This window comes from Sphaerodactylus townsendi, linkage group LG02, assembly GCF_021028975.2.
Source record: "Sphaerodactylus townsendi isolate TG3544 linkage group LG02, MPM_Stown_v2.3, whole genome shotgun sequence".
NCBI lineage: Eukaryota > Metazoa > Chordata > Lepidosauria > Squamata > Sphaerodactylidae > Sphaerodactylus > Sphaerodactylus townsendi.
The window spans coordinates 177613934-177636286 of NC_059426.1; the positions used below are offsets into that span (position 1 = coordinate 177613934).

At 45.6% G+C, this 22353-nt stretch overlaps 1 protein-coding gene across 7 annotated transcripts in view; it reads right to left on the reverse strand.

The window, feature by feature from the left end:
• The window catches only part of NIN (ninein), a 146272-nt gene that overhangs the window by 75156 nt on the left and 48763 nt on the right, over positions 1–22353 (reverse strand). For all 7 annotated transcript variants that reach the window (XM_048486108.1, XM_048486109.1, XM_048486106.1 and 4 more), the window contains exon 6: positions 21667–21836. In XM_048486108.1, the coding sequence (XP_048342065.1) occupies positions 21667–21836 (170 nt within the window). The remainder of the gene's footprint in view (positions 1–21666; positions 21837–22353) is intronic.

Here is a 22353-nt window from a genome sequence, read left to right on the forward strand (position 1 = left end):
AGAACAGATGGCTGGAAGTTTCACAATGGCCAACTCAAAGCCCGTGGAAGCATCTGGGGGCCGCAATCTCCTCTCCATCTTAACTTAGCCTCTCTCATCTGACCATCTGCTCCCAGAAGACAGATCTTTATCCTCCTCCGACGGAATATATTGCTTATTAAAACGAGCGGGGCGTTTGTGTACGAAACAATCTGCGCTGGTGACCTCGAGGTACACGCACCAAGTGGCGCTCAGGCCTGCCCCCCTCCCGGGATAATCAAAGTCCAGGGTGCGCAGAAACAACAGGGTTAAGGGTCTCGAATTTACTTTAAGTACTAGTCTTAAGGAGGGCTTTTATGAAATGATGTATCAGTGGTATTTGTCTCCAGAGAAATTGGCAAAAATGTATGTTGGAAATGGGCCATCATAAATGGTGGACTTGTAATAAAGCTTTTAAAAATTTACATATAAATATATTCAGCAATTCAGGAGACCTTAAAGATTTATATACAAATGAAACCATTTGTATGTTTTCTTTTGGGTCTTGTGAACAGACAGCTTGAGAAAAAAGAACATGGAATTTTCCTTTTATACAAAGGACATCGGCAGAAAGAATATTACCGTGTTTCCCCGAATATAAGACAGTGTCTTATATTAATTTTTGCTCCCAAAGATGTGCTATGTCTTATTTTCAGGGGATGTCTTATTTTTCTGTGTTCTGTTCGTCGACCATGCTTCCAAACAAAAACTTTGCTACGTCTTACTTTTGGGGGATGCCTTATATTTCACACTTCAGCAAAACCTCTACTATGTCTTATTTTTGGGGGATGTCTTATATTCAGGGAAACGGTATATTTGCAAAAATGGAAAACTTCCCCTATATCCACAACAGAAGAATTTTGTTGAACTGGTGGAAATGTCTAAACTTACTTCTTTGATTGGAGAAAAGAGATTCTCTGAATCCCACTGATAAGTGAAAACTCTTTTTTTGCATCAGATAGAGGGGCTTTCCGCACTTACTGTGTTGTACCGGTTTCTACTCAGGTTCAACTCAGTGTATCCGCACTACAACCGAGCTCGACGTTGTCTTGTCTCTGTTCCCCCCGCTCGGAACCGCGAGATCCCTGTCGCAGTTATGAACCGCGATTCGCTGGTGGAACAAGGTCGATATCGCTTCGAAGCTTCGAAATGCGGACGCATCGAAATGACACCGCATCCACTCAACCAATCAGGAGCCGCTTCGTTCGCATGCGCAGAACGGGAGAGTCGTGACGGGCAGAGAGCGCGGCTTTTTTTATACAGTTTCCCTCAGGTTTCGAAGCTACGATATCGAGATCGTTTCAAAGAGACGATTAAACTGGAAAAATTTTGGCGCCAAAGCTTCGTAGCTCCGACTGCGACGGAAGTAGTTCAGCACGTCAATGCTACGTAGCTGCGACGTACGGAAACTGTAAAAAAAAAAGAACGTTCCTGTTTCCCGCCGTAACACAAGCGCCAATCACGATCGAGGAGCGAAACAGGTACCAAGATGATCCCGCCCACTTAGCTCGGTTCCAGGGGGCCAAGGAAGTTGCTGTGCGGACACCTAGGAATCGCCCCCCATTGAAGGGAACTGAGTCGACCTTCACTCCCTTTTGTAGTGCGGAAAGCCCCAGAGAAGAACGAATTGATGATCAGGGGATTTGAGGAACAGAAGAACAAGAAAGCAGACATAACACAGAAAAATGTGGACCTTATTATCAAGAATAATTAAGAGTTACTTTTATAATTGTAGTTAGAGGGCAAGTGAGAAAATGTGTGTTTATATCTGGTGCAGACGAAATTGGGAGTCTCTCCTTTAGTGCAATTTTTATGTACTTTTATACACTTGTTTTGTTTGGCTATTTTTCAGTATGTTTGGGTTTTCTTCTTTCGGCTTGATTTCTTCTTTCTGTATGTTCTCTTAATTTTTTTAAAAAAAGGAACGCTCACTGGATGGGATATTTATTTGTTTCAAACGTTTTCATGCTATCCCGCCACTCGATCAGGGTCCCCCGGGCAGCGAACATAAAAACATTAAAACAATGGAACAATTAAAGATGCATTTCAAACGATAAAATAATTGAGTACAGCGCATAAACAACCATCAACCCATGCTGGGTGTAATTTCCAGATGGATAAGGCAGCTTATTGGAATTCTAATTTTAACGGGGCATTGTGTTTTAGACATATGGCTATTTCTAGCTGTATCTTTTGCCCTTCCGCTAAAACAGTGATCATTTCGGGTGCACGGGATCTTCCTGTCCGAGACTCTGGTTAGGCCTACTCGAATGAAGTCATTCTTGAAGGGCAGCCTGCAGGATTATGGCCCCCACATCAAAGGCAGACCAGCTGCCATGCCACACACACACACACACGCACACGCACGCACGCACATACACACACACCCTTGCAAACTGAGGAACTCTATCCAATCCCTGCCATTCACAGTGGATGAGTAAGGCCAGGTGAGTTACAATTTGGAACTGTCCGAGCTTTCTGGGATGCTGAAGTCTTCTCACAGAAGAACCTCCATACTCAGTAGCAATCAGTCTCTGAATACCAGAGCTGGGACGCAACATCGGGGATGGCCTCAGCCTCTCTGCCCTGATGTTGACCCTCCAGAGAAACTGGTTGGCTGTCGTGTGAGGTGGGATGCTGGACTAGATGGACCGCTGGTCTGATCCAGCGGGGTTTGATTTATTCCATTAAAAGCACAAGCATCAGGGCAAAGAAAGGTCTTTCCCAGCCTCTGCCATTTAAGACATGTTAGATTTTAGTTCAGTAGACCTTAGAGACAAACAAGACTTTCAGGGTTTTGATGTTTGATAACCTCTGCCAACGTAGTCCTTGTGATAAAATGGAAGGCAAAAGAATGCACTGGGAAAACAAATTGTTGGGATATGCAACAAAGGTAAAATCAACCAACTCTGTAAATAAGAGACCCATCAAAGAATTTCAAGATAAATGGAAAATATATTATTCATATTATTCTCCAAAATAAGAACGAATGGTGAAAAGTGAAAGTAAGGTTCAAAGGATGGATTCAAAATATTGACAGGGTTTTTTTTTAGGTTACAGAATATGTCATATCAAAAATGGCTTAAAGGGGGAAAGGTGAATAGATAATTTTATGAAGTAAGACAGTTAGCGCTTGACAATATGAGAGAGTTTGTGAGGAAAACTCTAGGAATTTGTAACAGCCCTGGCTATTTTCAAAATAGATTCTAATAGTCCAAAATAGGAGATATATAGAAATGTAGAATTGTAATTATGTCGGAATTGTAATTATGACAGGATCTATTTTTTAATGAAAAACAATAAACAAACAAATATATAAAAAGACTTTCAGTGTTGGAGCTTTTGAGAGCTCCCTTCATAAGAAGCAAGTTGGAACGGATCTCTGTACGTCCTTACATTCCAGCAAGGATTCAAAACTCCATTCCCACATTTCCCCGAGGAAGGGAGATTTAAATCTTAAAGTTTACATCCCCAAACATTTCTTGGTCTCTAATCTCCTACTGGATCAAATCCATGGTTACCCCTGAAAGTAACCAGGATCTGTTAACTGGTGATAACCAAGGTTTGAACCAGGTACCTTCCGCATGCAAAGGTGCAGTCTACCACTAAATCATGCCTTTCCCTCTATTCTTAAACGTGTTGACAGAATTCCATGGAGAAGACATCTCTCAATGGATGGGCAGCCACGAGGAGCCTCCAAAATCAGAGGCAGTCTATCTCTGTGAATGTGGTGTCGAGGGAAAATTGTAGGGTACGACTATCAACCTTACAACTTTCCACTTGTGAGCTTCTCAGAGGCTCATTCCGCACATGCAGAATAATGCACTTTCGAACTGCTTTCAGTGCTCTTTGAAGCTGGGCGGAATGGCAAAATCCACTTGCAAACAGTTGTGAAAGTGGTTTGAAAATGCATTATTCTGCATGTGCGGAAGGGGCCAGAGGCATCAGGTTGGCTGCCACTGGGGCTCACCATGATGGGTGACCCGATTGGGCTGATCTATCAAGCAGACTCTTTATTTCCAACTGTACGAGTGTTAAGCCCGGTCGGTCCAGCAGATGGCAGGCACAAGACACACGCTCGAGGCGGGAGGCAGTTTTCAAAAATGGAGGAGAATTCATTTCGTGCCATGTTGGATTCTCTCTCCAGGACTTGAATTGTTGTGGGGTTGTGGGGCAGGAATCACCGAATGACAGACATAAAGCATAGAGTGGTTCCCACCCACGCTTTTGAACTCTATCTGCCCTCTGCGGGTGCGAGCAAAGTGCCATCAAAGCAGAGCTGAGTTATGGAATCCCTGCAGGGTTTTCAAGGCAAGAGATATTCCAAAGTGATTTGCCCGTAGCCTGCCTCTGTGTAACGACCCAGGACTTCCTTGGACCAGGGCTGACTCTGCTTAGCTTCTTAGATCTGACGAGGCTGACCTAACCTGGGCCACAAATCTGCCCACTGGCTCCTAGTAAGTTCTGCTTAGCTCCAGAACCAGCTCAAGAAGAAGAAGAAGAAGAAGAAGAAGAAGAAGAAGAAGAAGAAGAAGAAGAAGAAGAAGAAGAAGAAGAAGAAGAAGAAGAAGAAGAAGAAGAAGAAGAAGAAGAAGAAAGAAGAAGAAGAAGAAAGAAGAAGAAGAAAGAAGAAAGAAGAAGAAAGAAGAAAGAGAGAAGGGCTTTACAATCTCCTTTGCCCCTTCCGTACTCGCCACAACAAAGACCCTGTGAGGTAGGTGAGGCTGAGAGAGCTCCGAGAGCTCTGACTAGAAGAGCTCTGACTAGAAGAAGAAGAAGAAGAAGAAGAAGAAGAAGAAGAAGAAGAAGAAGAAGAAGAAGAAGAAGAAGAAGAAGAAGAAGAAGAAGAAGAAGAAGAAGAAGAAGAAGAAGAAGAAGAAGAAGAAGAAGAAGAAGAAGAAGAAGAAGGGGCTTACAATCTCCTTGCCCTTCCCGCCTCACAACAAAGACCCTGTGAGGTAGGTGAGGCTGAGAGAGCTCCGAGAGCTCTGACTAGCCCAAGGTCACCCAGCTGGCGTGTGTGGGAGTGCACAGGCTAATCTGAATTCCCCAGATAAGCCTCCACAGCTCAGGCGGCAGAGCGGGGAATCAAACCCGGTTCCTCCAGATTAGATACACGAGCTCTTAACCTCCCATGCCACTGCTGCTCCTCCTATTAGGTCCTCAATACCATGTCCAATACGAGAATCCAACCGAAAAGATAAAGCTAGAGACTATAACCTTGTATCGCTAGATGCGTTAGACCAGGGGTGTCCAACTCTGGCACTTCAGATGTTCATAGACTACAATTCCCATCATTCCCTGCTGGCATGGGACCATGCCAGCAGAGGCTAATGGGAACTGTAGTCCATGAACATCTGAAGAGCCAGAATTGAACACCCCTGCATTAGACAGACCCACGTTTATTGTAGAATTGAAATCCAAATCAGTATTTTACAGGGTCTGTAAAATGGAGTTGTTCCCTGAGGCCTTCTCTGTTGGGCCAGCCGGGCACCCCTTTTGATATCGTTTGGTCCCGCCTGGGATATGTGCACACATCTGCTCTCTTATACTGTTAGGCTCATTCTGCACATGCAGAATAATGCACTTTCAAGCTGCTTTCAGTGCTCTTTGAAGCTGTGCAGACTAGCAAAATCCACTTGCAAACAGTTGTGAAAGTGGTTTGAAAACGCATTATTTTGGGTGTGCGGAAGGGGCCTTAGACTGTTCGGTTTTTAAGCCGTCTTAAAATTGTAATTTAACTGGTTTCAGTATTTATATTTGTATTTGGGATTTTGTACTGTTTTTATTATGTTTTTATTATGCATTCTATGTAAAGCCACCCTCCTTCAGGAGAGTGAGCGGAGCATATGTGTAAACAAACACACAAATACATATGAACCAAATTCCAAGCAATATAAATCAAAATCCAAGTAAAAGTTTGCTGGTTGTTTCTTTTCCCATTTCTTGGATTACAGCCCACTCCTTCCGCATTTTGTTTTATCGCAATATAAAAGAACCTTCTGACGGGCTAAGATGCACTTCCCATATCCTCCAGCGCTTTCAGGATACGCTATCTATGCCTGCATCTGACTAGGTGGTTTCTACATGACTCAACGTATCATTCTTAAAAGCTCACACTTTGTTTCATAATGTTTAAGAGTTCTGTTTCCAGATTTCTTTTTAAAACTTTATTTAATTTATATAAAACACAAACAATTATTTAAAACACAATTATAAGGGGAAAAAATCAATTCAGCCCAACGGAAATCACGTATAATAATACGTATAGGTGAAGAAGAAGAAGAAGAAGAAGAAGAAGAAGAAGAGGAGGAGGAGGAGGAGGAGGAGGAGGAGGAGTTTGGATTTATATCCTCCCTTTCTCTCCTGTAGGAGACTCAAAGGGGCTTACAATCTCCTTGCCCTTCCCCCCTCCCAACAAAAACCCTGGGAGTTGGGTGGGGCTGAGAGAGCTCCAAAGAACTGTGACTAGCCCAAGGTCACCCAGCTGGCGTTTGTGGGAGTGTACAGGCTAATCTGAATTTCCCAGATAAGCCTCCACAGCTCAGGCGGCAGAGCGGAGAATCAAACCCGGTTCCTCCAGATTAGACACACGAGCTCTTAACCTCCTACGCCACTGCATACAGATTTCTGTATTTACTATTCTTACCACTTATATTTTTTCTCTTTTATCATTTATTATTTCCTTACTACTTTAATGAGCTTCTTTCTCAACCACATTATACTTTACATTTAGTTCTTTTCTTCTTCTTTTCGTAGTAAAGTCTAATCAGTTTTCCGTTCTATATTCGACCGGTGAGATATTCACGTCATTCACCTTGGAGATATATATATATATATATATAGTCCACAGTTTCCAGTTATGTCTATAAGTTTCTTTCCAGATTTCTGTAGCCCAAAACTCTACTGTATTGCTCTTTTAATATCCCATCTTGTTGATCGTAATTGACGCCCACTGTGTAATCTGTAGGAGCCGCGTGGCGTAGTTGTTGCACTGCCACTCACACGGTCAGGAGTTCGAGCCCCCTGTGGGTCAGATATCCTGGCAGCTGGATCATGGTCAACTCAGCCATCCATCCATTTCTTGATCAATAAATGAGTACCTAGCTCATAGCTAGGGGGTAAAGAATAGCTGGGGAAAGCAATGGCAGACTACCCCACAAAAACAGCTTGCCTATGAAATCACTGCTCACAATGATACCCCAGGGTCGGGCACGTCTGAAGGGGAACTTTATGTAATCTGTCTTGAATCTTGGAAAGAAAGGTGGACTAGCCACATAAAAATAAAGAAAATAAAGGATGGCTAGCCTGCATTTCAAATGCTGTGGTACTATGGACGGTATTCGGTTGTACTGGTATTCGGTTGTACTGGTATATCTGGCATCTGGTATTCGGTTGTACTGGTATTCGGTTGTACTGGTATATCTGGCATCTTGTATTGGTATATCTGGCATCTGGTATTCGGTTGTACTGGTATATCTGGCATCTGGTATTCGGTTGTACTGGTATATCGTATTGTATATCATGGCATCTGGTACTTTCGGTTGCATTGGTATATCCGGCATCTAATTACCTCGTCAGTACTGGTATATCTGGCATCTGGTATTCGGTTGTACTGGTATATCTGGCATCTTGTATTGGTATATCTGGCATCTGGTATTCGGTTGTACTGGTATATCTGGCATCTTGCCCTGCCCCGAAGTCACAGGACCATCACAGCTGAACGGAGCATCCACGACTAAAAGCAGTCTACCTTAATTCTTATTTCAAAGTGTTTCTGTCCCACTTGTCTTCCACAATTTTTTTGGACCTACAGAAATGAAACCCTTGACACTGAAGGACAAGGTTGCCATCTCTGGGTTGGGAATTACCAGAAGGTTTGGGGAGGGAGGAACTGGTGAGGACAAGGTTTGGGGAGGGGAATAGTTCAACGGAGTATAATGCCGTAAAGACCACCTCCTCAGTGGTGGGATCCAAAAATTTTAGTAACAGGTTCCCATGGTGGTGGGATTCAAACTGTGGTGAAGCGCCAATGGGGCTGGGTGGGGCACGACGGGGGCGTGGCCGGACATTCCGGGGGCGGGACATTCCTGGGCGGAGCTGTGGCAAGGATGCAGCCGCTGCGCCGGTCCTTGAGCGGGAAATGAATGCACGCAGGCGCAGGCTGCCACACACACCGGTGCACCTCCCGCTAGACTGCTTCAAGTTCTGCGTGCTACTGCTGAGAGGAGGGGCGTAACTAAGGCAAAAATCACGTGGCAAAATCACCCATTAGTAACCCCCTCTCGGCACACTTAAATAATTAGTAACCTACTCTCGGGAACCTGTGAGAACCTGCTGGATCCCACCTCTGCACCTCCCTAAGCAGCCATTTTCTCCAGGGGAGTTGATCTCTGGAACCAGGAGATCCATTGGATTTCTGGGAGATCTCCACGCCCCACTTGGAAGATGGCATCCCCACACAGGGAAGATAAACTCTACTTTACAGCAACAACCTTTATTTGGCATTTAAAAACAGGTTCCAGAGCGTTGCCAGACATTTTTGGAATCCAAATCAAGAGTACATTCAAAGCGCAGACAGGAAGACTGTATATAGCAGTATGCATTTTAGAAAGTTCTGTCACTTGTAAAAGAAATTTTGCTACTTTTTCTGAGAGCATGACATCTGCGTTGTTCAACAGAAGCTCCACAACAGAACAGTCAGAGTCACTTTCGGATTTGTCTAGGGCCGGCCTGGGAGAGAAATTCCCGATGCCCACATATCTCGGACAGTCAAGAATAATGTGAGCAAGAGTCTCCACTTGATTTTTACAGTGTGGACAGACCCGATTCTGGAGAGGGATGGATAAGTAGCGACCCTTTGTAATGGCCGATGGGAAGGTATTGGATCTGGCCCTTGTGATAATCCATCTCCGTTGGGGTTCAGTTAATAATTCAAGATATTTGGCTATGTGCCCCTGTTCCGGTAAGGGAAGATAAACTCTAGAGCAGAGGATTTCCATTCCTGCCAGAAACAGACCTCACTGAGGGGTTTTGACGCATCGCTCGGCCACCGCCAGGAGGATGGTTTAGATTTATAACCTGCCTTTTCCAACCGTAAGGAGTCTCAAAGTGGCTTACGAACTCCTTTCCCTTCCTCTCCCCATAACAGACACCTTGCAAGGTAGGTGGGGTTGAGAGAGTTCAGAGAGAAACTGTGACTAGCCCCAGGTCACCCAGCAGGCTTCACGCAGAGGAGCTGGGAAACAAATCCAGTTCACCAGATAAGTGTCTGCATCTAATGTGAAGGGGTGGGGAATCAAACCTGGTTCTCCACATTAGAGTCCACCTGCTCTTAACTGATGATGATGATGATGATGATGATGATGATGATGATTGTTGTTGTTGTTATTGTTGTTGTTGTTATTATTAGATTTATAGGCCCACAATACAGCTGTTCCAATAACAGCACATAAAATACATAACTAAAACTAACCACATTAAAACAAATTTCCACAGCACCAATTTCTTAAAATTTAAATAACAAAGTTAAGAGCAAGCAAAATTAAAGACATGGAAAAGTACTACACCATTTTTGCCTTTACAATCCATGGTAAAAGATTCATTTAGGAAACTTTTTTCTCCAGTAGGAAAACTGCCCAGAGGAAAGGGTTAACACACCCCCTCCATAAAGGGTTAACACACACACACCCTCCATAACCACTGGCTTTTCCTTCCTGCGGCTTCCACTACTGCATCTGGTAACAAAACAACCTTGTCCCTACAGGGAATTATGGAATAGCACCCTATGTGCATTCCCATCCTAGACAACAGCCACTCTGTTTTCCGCAAGCTCAGACCATTCAGATGGAAACGGTCGCTTATTTGAAAGGAGAACCTTCATTAATCTGTTCCCGGAAGGCTTTTGGGACTCTGCTGCGCTTGGAAGAGTTCGGAAGGAGGTGGTTACATGTCGCGGTTTGCAGGAAACAGGCTCCCCGAACTACTTCCAAGGAGTAGCAGCAACTGGAATCTGTGGGCTGTTGTGGGGTTTCTGGCCTGTATAGCCGTGTTCCAGTAGCATTTTTTCCTGACATTTTGCCAGCCACAGATGCAGGCAAAACAACAGGAAAAAATGCTACTGGAACACGGCCATACAGTCCGGAAACCCCACAACAGCCCACAGATTCCAGGAATTTCCAGCCATGAAAGCCATCAACAATAAACTGGAATCTGATTTGGCAGCAGAAGCAACTTCCTTTGGAGAAAGATCTTGTGGATCACGCGATCTCTGTGTTAAGCACCACCAAGTTGCTCCCAACCCATGGTGACCCTATGAATTAACAGAAAAAAAGTCCAGAGGAACCTTTAAGACAGTGGTGGCGAACCTATGGCATGGGTGCCAAAGGAGGCACTCAGTGCCCTCTCTGTGGGCACGAGCAAACAGAGTCCCCCCCCCCACACCTAGGCTGGCCTGGGCTCGATTATTGGCATTAAACCTAAGACCTACTTTTGGGGAAGCAGTGTAGGTAACCCTGTTAAGCGCTGTTAAACCCCAGTGATTTTCATGCAAAGAACTAAAGCGCGATCCTTTACCTGGAAGTGAGCTCAGTTGCTGGTAATGGGGCTTGCTTCTGAGTAAACCCTCCTAGGGCCGTGATTCACCCATTGGAGGAGTTGCACGGTTGCTCCAAAGCAAAGCCACCGACTACCACCAAGCTTACTCCCGAGTAGCCCGCGCCTCGGAGCCAACCGTTTTTTCTAAACTAAACCCTCAGTATTCAGGTTAAATTGCCGTGTTGGCACTTTGCGATAAATAAGTGGGTTTTGGGTTGCCATTTGGGCACTCGGTCTTGAAAAGGTTCGCAAGCACTGCTTTAAGACAACCAAGTTTATTTCTGGTATAAGCTTCTGTGTGCATGCACGGTATGAGTGCATCTGAAAAAGTCTGCATGCCCATGAAACCTTACCCCAGAAACAAACTTGGTTGGTCTTAAAAGTATGTCCTGGGTTCAAACGTTTTTCCTGCTGCTTCAGACTAACACGGCTACCTACCCAAATCTATGAATTAATGACCTCCAAAATGTTCTGTTGTTAAACAGAAGAAGAAGAAGTATTGTCAAAGGCTTTCATGGCCGGAATCACTGGGGTGCTGTGTGGTTTCCGGGCTGTATGGCCGTGTTCTAGCAGCATTCTCTCCTGACGTTTCGCCTGCATCTGTGGCTGGCATCTTCAGAGGATCCTCTGAAGATGCCAGCCACAGATATAGGCAAAACGTCAGGAGAGAATGCTGCTAGAACACAGCCATACAGCCCGGAAACCACACAGCACCCAAGAAGAAGAAGAGTTTGGATTTATACCCTACTTTTTTTACAACTGCAAGGAGTCTCAAAGAGGCGTACAACTTTGTGCAGTCAAGTCGCGGCAGCGGGATTCTCAAGGCATGAGACATTTGATGGGGATTGGACCGTCTCTGTGTAGCAACGCTGGATTTCCTTGGTTGTCTCCCATCTCCGTACTGACCAGGGCACAATTCCGCAAACTGATGAGATGGAGTTAACCTGATCCGTACAGGCCAGGGCTAGAAGAGACCTTTTGAATGGACGCACAGGCTCAATTCTAATCCAGGAAAACTTTACCCTAATATTCTTAGTCTTTCAGGGGACACAAAGTCCCTGTTATTTCCCTCTGGAAACCTGCTTGTGGTTGTAAGAACGTAAGAACATAAGAACTAGTCTGCTGGATCAGACCAGAGTCCATTAGTCCAGCACTCTGCTACTCGCAATGGCCCACCAGGTGCCTTTGGGAGCTCACATGCAGGAGGTGAAAGCAATGGCCTCCTGCTGCTGCTGCTCCTGAGCACCTGGACTGCTAAGGCATTTGCAATCTCAGATCAAAGAGGATCAAGATTGGTAGCTATAGATCGACTTCTCCTCCAAAAATCTGTTTAAGCCCTTTTTAAAGCTATCCAGGTGAGTGGCCATCACCACCTCCTTTGGCAGCATATTCCAAACACCAATCACACGTTGCGTGAAGAAGTGTTTCCTTTTATTAGTCCTAATTCTTCCCCCCAGCATTTTCAATGAATGCCGCCTGGTTCTAGTATTGTGAGAAAGAGAGAAAAATGTCTCTCTGTCGACATTTTCTACCCCATGCACAATTTTATCGACTTCAATCATATCCCCCCTCAGACGTCTCCTCTCCAAACTACAGAGTCCCAAACGCTGCAGCCTCTCCTCATAAGGAAGGTGCTCCAATCCTTCAATCATCCTCCGTTGTAGGAAGGGGAACCGAGAACGGTGTGTTTTCAGGCCCTCTAAAAGCTGCTAAACAAATGTCAAAGGGAGGTCCCTTTGAACTGATGTGCTGATGTGATCTCATTAGGCAGTTCATAAATATTCCTCCAATGAAAGGCGCTATAAGGGGGAAATTGCTCTGCACCCGCCTCTTTTTTGGGGGGGGGGGATGCGGCTGAGGACCAATTCAGTTAATTGACTGGCCCCGTTAATTGACTGACCTTTTTACACCCGTTTTTACAACTAATAGAGGGGAATAAAAATCACAGCACCGTCGTTCTGGGTTGAAGATCCCCCCCCCGGGAGGAGCCTCGCCATTAATCCCAAGGTCAACACAGCACACGGGGCCTACGGGTGAGACAGATCGGCCCCGTGGTGATACTAAGCAAATCCATTATCGGGGCGCAGCTGTAAGAACCGACTCACCTCCCCGGTTTTACAAGGGCTGGTTCGTAAAAGGCCACTTATAAAAGATCGGTTTGGAGCAGGAAAGGAAGATGCCAAATTACTGGATTGCAGATGGAGAATCAGGGCTGGCGAGGAGCCAGCGAGGAGCCTACATTCAATTTCTAATATCTGAGCTGAACTGAGAGATTCCAGATGGGGCACACCTTATAATATTGGCTCCAGATGTACGACTGGTATCTTACGACTGAGATACAATAAGATCTCGCTGTAGCAGAATTTGGCACACGATGGTACTATGTATCATAGAATCATAGAGTTGGAAGAGACATACAGTCCAACCCCCTACAATGCAGGAACACACAATCAAAGCACTCATAAGAACATAAGAACTAGCCTGTTGGATCAGACCAGAGTCCATCTAGTCCAGCACTCTCCTACTCGCAGTGGCCCACCAGGTGCCATTGGGAGCTCACATGAAGGATATGAAAGCAATGGCCTTCTGCTGCTGCTGCTGCTCCCGAGCACCTGGTCTGCTAAGGCATTTGCAATCTGAGATCAGGGAGGATCAAGGTTGGTAGCCAGAGATCGACTTCTCCTCCATAAATCTGTCCAAACCCTTTTTAAAGCTAACTCCTGACATATGATCATCCAGTCTCTGTTTAAAAACCTCCAAAGAAGGAGACTCCACCACTCTCCAAGGCAGTGAATTCCACAGTCAAACAGCCCTGACTGTCAGGAAGTTTTTCCTACTGTTTAGGTGGAATCTCTTTTTCTTCACCTTGAATCCACTGCTCCTGGTCCCGGTCTCTGTGGCACCAGAAAACAAGCTTGCTCCCTCTTCGACATGGCATCCCTCCAATATTTAGCTATTATGTCACCCCAATATTTAGCTTCTCCAGACTAAACATCCCCAGCTCCCTAAATCTTTCCTTGTATCAATCTCTTATTGAACAGTAGAACTATGTGAAATATCCAGGTGCCATTTGAAATTATTTTTGCAAACCAACTCATCTCAATCATAAAGAGTTTCATAATCAATGTTTCTTAGTCTGGATGTTAGATGTTTTAGCATTGACCACAAAGGTTGACAACATGAAATGAGTGTGATTTTCAGAGTGAAAAATTGTCTTGTTGGACCCATTTGTGGTATCTATGTGCAATGGTATGTTTGTAACGTAGTCTGTTATGGGTCCTTAACATGTTTTGATGGTTTTATTTTATCTATCTATCTATCTATCTATCTATCTATCTATCTATCTATCTATCTATCTATCTATCTATCTATCTATCTATCATCTATATATCTATTATGTATCTAATCTATCTATCTATCTATCTATCTATCCTATCTATCGACCTGACCAATCGGGACCTTGACCGACCGAATCAATCCGACGGGGAACCGACCGACCGAATCAATCAATCCGACCGGACCGACCGGGATCACCGACTCTACTCCACCCACCCACCCACCCACCCACCCACCCACCCATCCATCCATCCATCCATCCATCCATCCATCCATCCATCCATCCATCCATCCATCCATCCATCCATCCATCCATCCATCCATCCATCCATCCATCCATCCATCCATCCATCCATCCACCCATCCATTACTGGGTTTTGTATACCGTCCTACCCCCGGAGGGCTCTGGGCGGTGTACAACATAAATTCACAGCATATACAGCTAAAAACCCATTAAATTAAAACACAGCGGTTGATATAATAAAACAGCGTCAGCAATAAAACCCTCATTAAAACCCTCCCAAAGAGGGGGGGGGGAGGAAAAATGGGCCCCGTAGATGGTAAAGGGACCCCGAGCACGGGAGAATAAATTAGTCTGTAATATATACCTTCATTTTATTTTGATTTGTGTCCTGCCTTACCCCAGCCAAAGGCTGGCCTGAGCCCAGTTCACAGTATTAACAACTTGATATTTCAATATAAATTAATATAATAATAAAATGGTTAAAAATACTCCTGTCAATCAGTATACCCCTATCACCCAAACAGACAGATTACTCTGGCACCCCACTTTTCTTCGTTTAACTTCCAACAGGGATCTGTACACTCTCTCTCCCCCTCCCCTCTCTCTCTCTGTTTTTATAATTTTGTAATTAGCAGCACGGTATCTGCAGTTTCTTGATTTCAAGGTACTTAATTTTAAGGTGTTGACAGCCACTGGGATGATCCCTGCCATAGCAGTGTGATGCGGCGCCCAAGAAAGCCAATGCAATTCTGGGCTGTATCAATAGGAATATAGTGTCTAGATCGGGGGATGTAATTGTACCTCTCTATTCTGCATTGGTCAGACTCACCTGGAATATTGTGTTCAGTTCTGGGCACTGCAATTCATGAAGGATATTGACAATCTGGAACGGGTCCAGAGGAGGGCAACCAAAATGGGAAAAGGTCTGGAATCCATGCCCTACAAGAAGAGACTTAGGGAGCTAGGGAGGTTTAGTTTGATGAAGGTCAAGAGGTGACATGATAGCCCTGTTTAGATATCTGAAGGATGCCACGTTGAAGAGGGAGCAAGCTTGTTTCCTGCTGCTCCAGAGACTAAGACCGGGAGTAATGGATTCAAGGTGAAGGAAAAGAGATTCAGGAAAAATTTCCTGACAATAAGGGCTGTTCGACAGTGGAATTCAGAGAGTGATGGAGTCTCCTTCTTTGCAGGTTTTTAAACAGATGCTAGACGGCCATCTGTCTGGAGTGCTTTGATTGTGTGTTCCTGCATGGCAGGGGGTTAGACTTGATGGCCCTTGGGGGTCTCTTCTATGATTCTATTATTCTATATGAGATGCCTGAACCAAAAGCCAGTGGAAGTCAGGTTTGCCTCTGCAGGGCCACACCAATCTTGACAGTTAATTGTTCTTCAACTTGGGACTGTTGCAGATGCAATCACTTCACGGCTGCGCACCAATTTCTTTGCGCACCTCGCCTCAAATTTCTATCCCCAGTGAAACACATAGCTGCAGGAAACAGAAGATAGGGACGTTCCAGGTCAAAGCCCCAGAAATGCTCAAAGATTCCTTCACCGGGGGATGCACCGTTACATGGTAACCAGCAGTGGTGGGATCCAAAAGTTTTAGTAACAGGTTCCCATGGTGGTGGGATTCAAACTGTGGCGTAGCGCCAATGGGGCTGGGCGGGGCATGACGGGGGCGTGGCCGGGCATTCCGGGGACGGGGCATTTCTGGGTGGGGCTGTGGCAAGGACGTAGCCGCTGCGCCGGTCCTTGGACGGGAAACGAATGCACGCAGGCGCAGGCTGCCACGCACGCCGGTGCACCTCCTGCTAGACTGCTTCAAGTTCTGCGCGCTACTGCTGAGAGGAGGGGCGTAACTCAGGCAAAAATCACGTGGCAAAATCACCCATTAGCAACCCCCTCTCGGCACACACAAATAATGAGCAACCTACTCTCGGGAACCTGTGAGAACCTGCTGGATCCCACCTCTGGTAACCAGTCTGTATGAATGAGCTTAAATGACCCCAAACACAAGTTTTTTCCAAAGGATTGCTGGTTCTTTTGTCCCTTCCGCACATGCAGAATAATGCATTTTCAATCCACTTCTGATGCACTTTGCAGCTGGATTTTACTATGCAGAACAGCAAAATCCACTTTCAAACAATTGTGAAAGTGGATTGAAAGTGCACTATTCTGCACGTGCGGAAGGGGTCTTAGATGCTCTACACGGTGGTGTCCAGGAACCCTCCCAGCCACTATTTACAACCTGCGATCTTGGCCAGTAACCTCAAGACAGCTTCTTAGCACCCACTCTTCTTTATCAGCTGCTCTTACAGATAAGTCGTCTTTGGGATGTCTTCAACCCCCTGTTATGAGATACAGAGGCCACCTTCCAATTACCGGCCTGTATTAATTCAGAAACAGGAATTCCCAGCATGAACCAGCCCAGACTAATGAGCCAGTCGGGAATGAGCATGCTCCGTCCGCCAGACACAATCGGGGCCTTGTTTGGGCTCTGGCACCTCTCAAGTTTTCTTTTAACCAACGTCCAAGTAAAAATGTAGACAAAATTGTAATGATGAAGAAGAAGAAGAAGAAGAAGAAGAAGAAGAAGAAGAAGAAGAAGAAGAAGAAGAAGAAGAAGAGGAGGAGGAGGAGGAGGAGGAGGAGGAGGAGGAGTTTGGATTTATATCCCCCCTTTCTCTCCTGCAGGAGACTCAAAGGGGCTTACAGTCTCCTTGCCCTTCCCCCCTCACAACAAACACCCTGTGAGGTGAGTGGGGCTGAGAGAGCTCTGAGAAGCTGTGACTCGCCCAAGGTCACCCAGCTGGCGTGTGTGGGAGTGCACAGGCTAATCTGAATTCCCCAGATAAGCCTCCACAGCTCAGGTAGCAGAGCGGGGAATCAAACCCGGTTCCTCCAGATTAGAATGCACCTGCTCTTAACCTACTACGCCACTGCTGCTCCTTGTGAAGGCTAATAGTACCTTCTTTTCTTTTTCTCTTTTCTCTTTTCTTCTTTCTCCCCTAGTGTCTATCATTCTAGCTCTATTTTTGAGTTAAGGCAGTAGACAATGAATATATGCATTAATATGTTAATATGGGAACATAATATTATATCTTCAAAGACATGAAGACACAACTATAACAAAGAAGCAAAACTAACAAATGTCATTATTTAGGCTAATGGAATATTCCTTTTATATGTTCTCAGAGACTATCAATTTTGTATGCACTGCTATTTTTATTTACGTGCTATTTTATGTTAAAACTTAAATAAACTATTAGGAAAAAAAAGAGCGGCATTTTATACACATATAAATGATTATGGCAGCCCAAAAATGCTTTTTGACCTGGCAAAGGCAAGATGTTTACATGAAGCTGCTGAATTTTGAATCTGACCATTGGTCCAACTAGTTAGTATTGCCTGCTCAGACGGGCAGCTGCTCTCCAGAATGAGGCAGCGTGGTGTAGTGGTTAAGAGCAGGTGGATTCTAACCTGGAGAGCTGGGCTTGATTCCGCACTCCTCCACCTCAGTGGCAGAGGCTTATCTGGTGAACCGGATTAGTTTCCGCACTCCTACATTCCTGCTGCATGATCTTGGGCTAGTCACGGTTCTCTCAGACCAGGGGTCTGCAACCTGCGGCTCTCCAGATGTTCATGGACTACAATTCCCATCAGCCCCTGCCAGCAGGCCAATTGGCCATGCTGGCAGGGGCTATGGGAGAAGAGATTACAAAGAATGAATTCACTGCTGTTTGTTTGATAAAACTATGCAGGAGGGAGGGGAAAATGGGAAAATGTATTGCTTGAAAATGAATGAAGAAGTGTATTAATATAAAATGGAATATTCAAATGATACAATTAAAATTATTGTTAAAAATGCTGGCAGGGGCTGATGGAAATTGTAGTCCATGAACATCTGGAGAGCCGCAGGTTGCAGACCCCTGTCTCAGACCTTTCTCAGCCCCACCCACCTCACATGGTATCTGTTGTGGGGAGAGGAAGGGAAAGGAGATTGTAAGCCACCTCAAGTCTCCTTACAGGAGAGAAAGGTGGGGTATAAATCCAAACTCCTCAAACTCTTTATTTCTTTATTTAAAAGGTACACCCCACCTCATACCTGTGTCTCTAGGCGGCTTACGCAGGTTAAAACAATGTTTAAAAACCACAATAAAAACATAATCAATGAAATATAACAATTAAAATAATAAAAATAACATTTACATCACCCTCTGTCTGGTCCTTTATAAATGGAGGTGCCGAGGATTGAACACATTACTTTTTGTATGCCAAGCAGTCGCTCTAGCATTGAGTCACAGTCCTTCCCTGCTGCAACTGTGCTACATCATGTTTCTGTCTTACAAAGGCACAAGCGAGAACTGTAAAACAGGGGATCGACCGTCTTTCCCCACCTTTCTTTTCCTTGATCCCTTCTCCTTCTTTCCCTTGGCCCCTTGGAACCCTCCTCTTAATTGCTACCTCATTGGCACCGTAATCTTAGTACCATTCATAAGCCTTATCTGCTGCATTAGCAAGATGCCTACTAAATTCTCCATGTTTGCATAAGGGAACTGGATTCAGACCCCTGCTGGGAATTGAACCGGAGAAACATGCCAAGGAGAGATTCTGCCACTGGACTGAAGCGAGGGGCGAAGGTACTGTGACCTTCTTCGCCCTGATACGAACGAGCCCAGGAGACTCTTGAGACTTGATATCTCTCTCTCTCTCTCTCTCTCTCTGAAGGGCTTCAGCTTTACCATCCTTCACGCAATAGACAGATTTAGCAAGGTACATAAGAACAGAAGAACAAGCCAGCTGGATCAGACCAGAGTCCATCTAGTCCAGCACTCTGCTACTCGGAGTGGCCCACCAGGTGCCTTTGGGAGCTCACGTGCAAGATGTGAAAGCAATGGCCTGCTGCTGCTCCTGCTCCTGAGCACCTGGTCTGCTAAGGCATTTGCAATCTGAGATCAAAGAGGATCAAGATTGGTAGCCATAGATCGACTTCTCCTCCAAAAATCTGTCCAAGCCCCTTTTAAAGCTATCCAGGTTAGTGGCCATCACCACCTCCTGTGGCAGCATATTCCAAACACCAATCACACGTTGCATGAAGAAGTGTTTCCTTTTATTAGTCCTAATTCTTCCCCCCAGCATTTTCAATGAATGCCCCCTGGTTCTAGTATTGTGAGAAAGAGAGAAAAATTTCTCTCTGTCGACATTTTCTACCCCATGCATCATTTTATCGACTTCAATCATATCCCCCCTCAGACGTCTCCTCTCCGAACTAAAGAGTCCCAATTGCTGCAGCCTCTCCTCATAAGGAAGGTGCTCCAGTCCCTCAATCATCCTCGTTGCCCTTCTCTGCACTTTTTCTATCTCTTCAATATCCTTTTTGTGATGTGGCGACCAGAACTGAACACAGTACTCCAAGTGCGGTCGCACCACTGCTTTATATAAGGGCATGACAACCTTTGCAGTTTTATTATCAATTCCTTTCCTAATTATCCCCAGGATAGAGTTTGCCTTTTTCACAGCTGCCATGCATTGAGTTGACATTCCCATGGAACTATCAACTAAGACGCCTAAATCCCTTTCCTGGTCTGTGACTGATAGCACTGACCCCTGTAGCGTGTATGTGAAGTTTGGATTTTTTGCCCCTATGTGCATCACTTTACATTTTGCCATGAACCGAAGGACGTTCTGGCAAAACAGTATGAACCAAACAAAGCCTTGAAATTAGTACAAGAACAGGCGGGACTCGGGGACTCAGGAACACGAAGCGTTAGGAAGGAGACAGGTTGAAAACACAATGGGAGCCCTGTGGGGGAGATACAATGTCCGGCGAGGAGAATCTTTAAGATCCTGATTGCAAGAGAATAAAGTAACGAGTCTGGGGAACACAGTGTGAAATTTGCATAAGGGAACTGTTTTAGACCCCTGCTGGGAATTGAACCGGAGAAACATGCCAAGGAGAGATTCTGCTACTGGACCACGGGCCCTCCCCTCGAACTGAAGCGAGGGGCGAAGGTACCGTGACCTTCTTCGCCCTGATAAGGAAGAGTACTGGAGGCCACGTGAAGAATCTCTGGTGCATTTTTCAATCCTTAAATAGCAGTCATACAGTGAGGGTATGATCCGCATCAAGACCAGAACACAGAGGGGGGTTAAATCCCCCCCCCCCCGAGCTTTTCTCCCAACCTCAAAAGAGGCCAAAAGCCAGAAATTTTTTTGGGGGTGGGGGGGAAATGAGTCTAGTAGGGGCCAGCCCACCACTTTTTATTTTCTTTGTTAATTTATTTATTTGTGCTTTATTATTTATTTACCAATTTTGTCCTTGAGACTCAAGGTGGCACATATGATGTAAAGCAACGTCACTGAATAGCGCAAGGGGTCTCATAAGCAACGCAATACAACTAGGATTTCAAACATTAGAAAAGTGCAAAAAAGTTTCACACATCCTATTTCATCCCCCCACCTGAAAACAGCCTGGTGGGAACTACACTTCCCAGGAGACCTTGGGGCTTGCAAGGTCTCCTGGGAAGTGTAGTTCCCACCAGGCTGTTTTTAGCCTGAAGTGAACAGGCCGCTTTTCCAGCCTGCACTTTTTCAGGCTAAACTAAGGTAAGTGAGGAGGCGGAAAACACAGAGTGAGCACCAGGTGCAGTTTGGCCCAGCTGCGCCTCTGCTGTTTGGTCTTTTATTTCTGGAGGGCTAATCTCTGAAGCATCGAGTATATGAGGAGCAGAAAATGAAGCACGAAGCTGTAAAGGATTAAAGGGTCAATTCAACTCAGAACTTTTTTAAAAAGGGAAAAATAACGTAATGGCAGCCATGATGAGCGCAGACATAACATCATTGTAAAGTGGGGATTGAAAACGTTTTTGAAATGTTTTGGTGGATTTGTACGGAAAGGTCCACAGTTCTTTCAACTCAGTTATAAAGTCATAAATTTGACATCATTATCATGGGTCATAACCAGTGGTGGGATCCAAAAATTTTAGTAACAGGTTCCCATGGTGGCGGGATTCAAACTGTGGCGAAGCGCCAATGGGGCTGGGCGGGGCACGACGGGGGCGGGGCCAGGCATTCTGGGGGCGGGCCTTCCTGGGCGGGGCTGTGGCAAGGACGCAGCCGCTTGATTCATCGTAGGCATGAAGCGAATGCACACAGGCGCAGGCTGCCACACACGCCGGTGCACCTCCTGCTAGACTGCTTCAAGATCTGCGCGCTACTGCTGAGAGAAGGGGCGTAACCGAGGCAAAAATCACGTGGCAAAATCACCCATTAGTAACCCCCTCTCGGCACACACAAATAATTAGTAACCTACTCTCGGGAACCTGTGAGAACCTGCTGGATCCCACCTCTGGTCATAACTACGTTAACCCCCCTCCACTGCCACGTTCAAGGAAACAACAACCCAGCAGCTTTCTGTCCCAGCTCCGGCACAGTCTCTTTTTAATTGATCAAAATGGGTATTCAGCCTTTACCTCGTCGCAGGCGTCGCTGGAGAGACAGGGTTGTTGGCCTTCCTCGTCCAGGGGCTCAATAACCGTTACCTTCGCAAAGTCCTCCCCCGGCTCTTGGAACTCCGGCAAGGACCGCCTCCCGTAGCGCTTCCCGCCCTTGATATATTTTGGTTGGGCTTCCGACGAAGAATCTGTGGACAAGAGATGGGGATTCAAAGTCATACATTCCAAAGATCCGGGATGGGTTCCTTTTCTCTGAAGTGGACAGCTCAGGCCATTTGCAAGAATCTCCCGCATCACTCTTTTTAGGAATAATCTCTTGTTTCCTTTCCCCGACCTAGATAGTGACAAGCTGGAACGGGTCCAGAGGAGGGCAACCAAAAAGGTCAAAGGTCTGAGATCTGTGCCCTACGAGGAAAGACTAAGGGAGCTGGGGATGTTTAGTCTGGCAAAGAGAAGGTGAAGAGGTGACATGATAGCCGTGTTTAAATATCTGAAGGGATGTCATGTTGGTGAGGGAGCAAGCTTGTTTTCTGCTGCTGCAGAGACTAGGACCAGGAGTGATGGGTTCAAGGTGAAGGAAGAGATTCCACCTAAACATCAGGAAAAACTTCCTGACAGTCAGGGTTGTTTGACAGTGGAATGAACTACCTCGGAGAGTGGTGGAGTCTCCTTCTTTGGAGGTTTTTAAACAGAGGCTGGATGGAC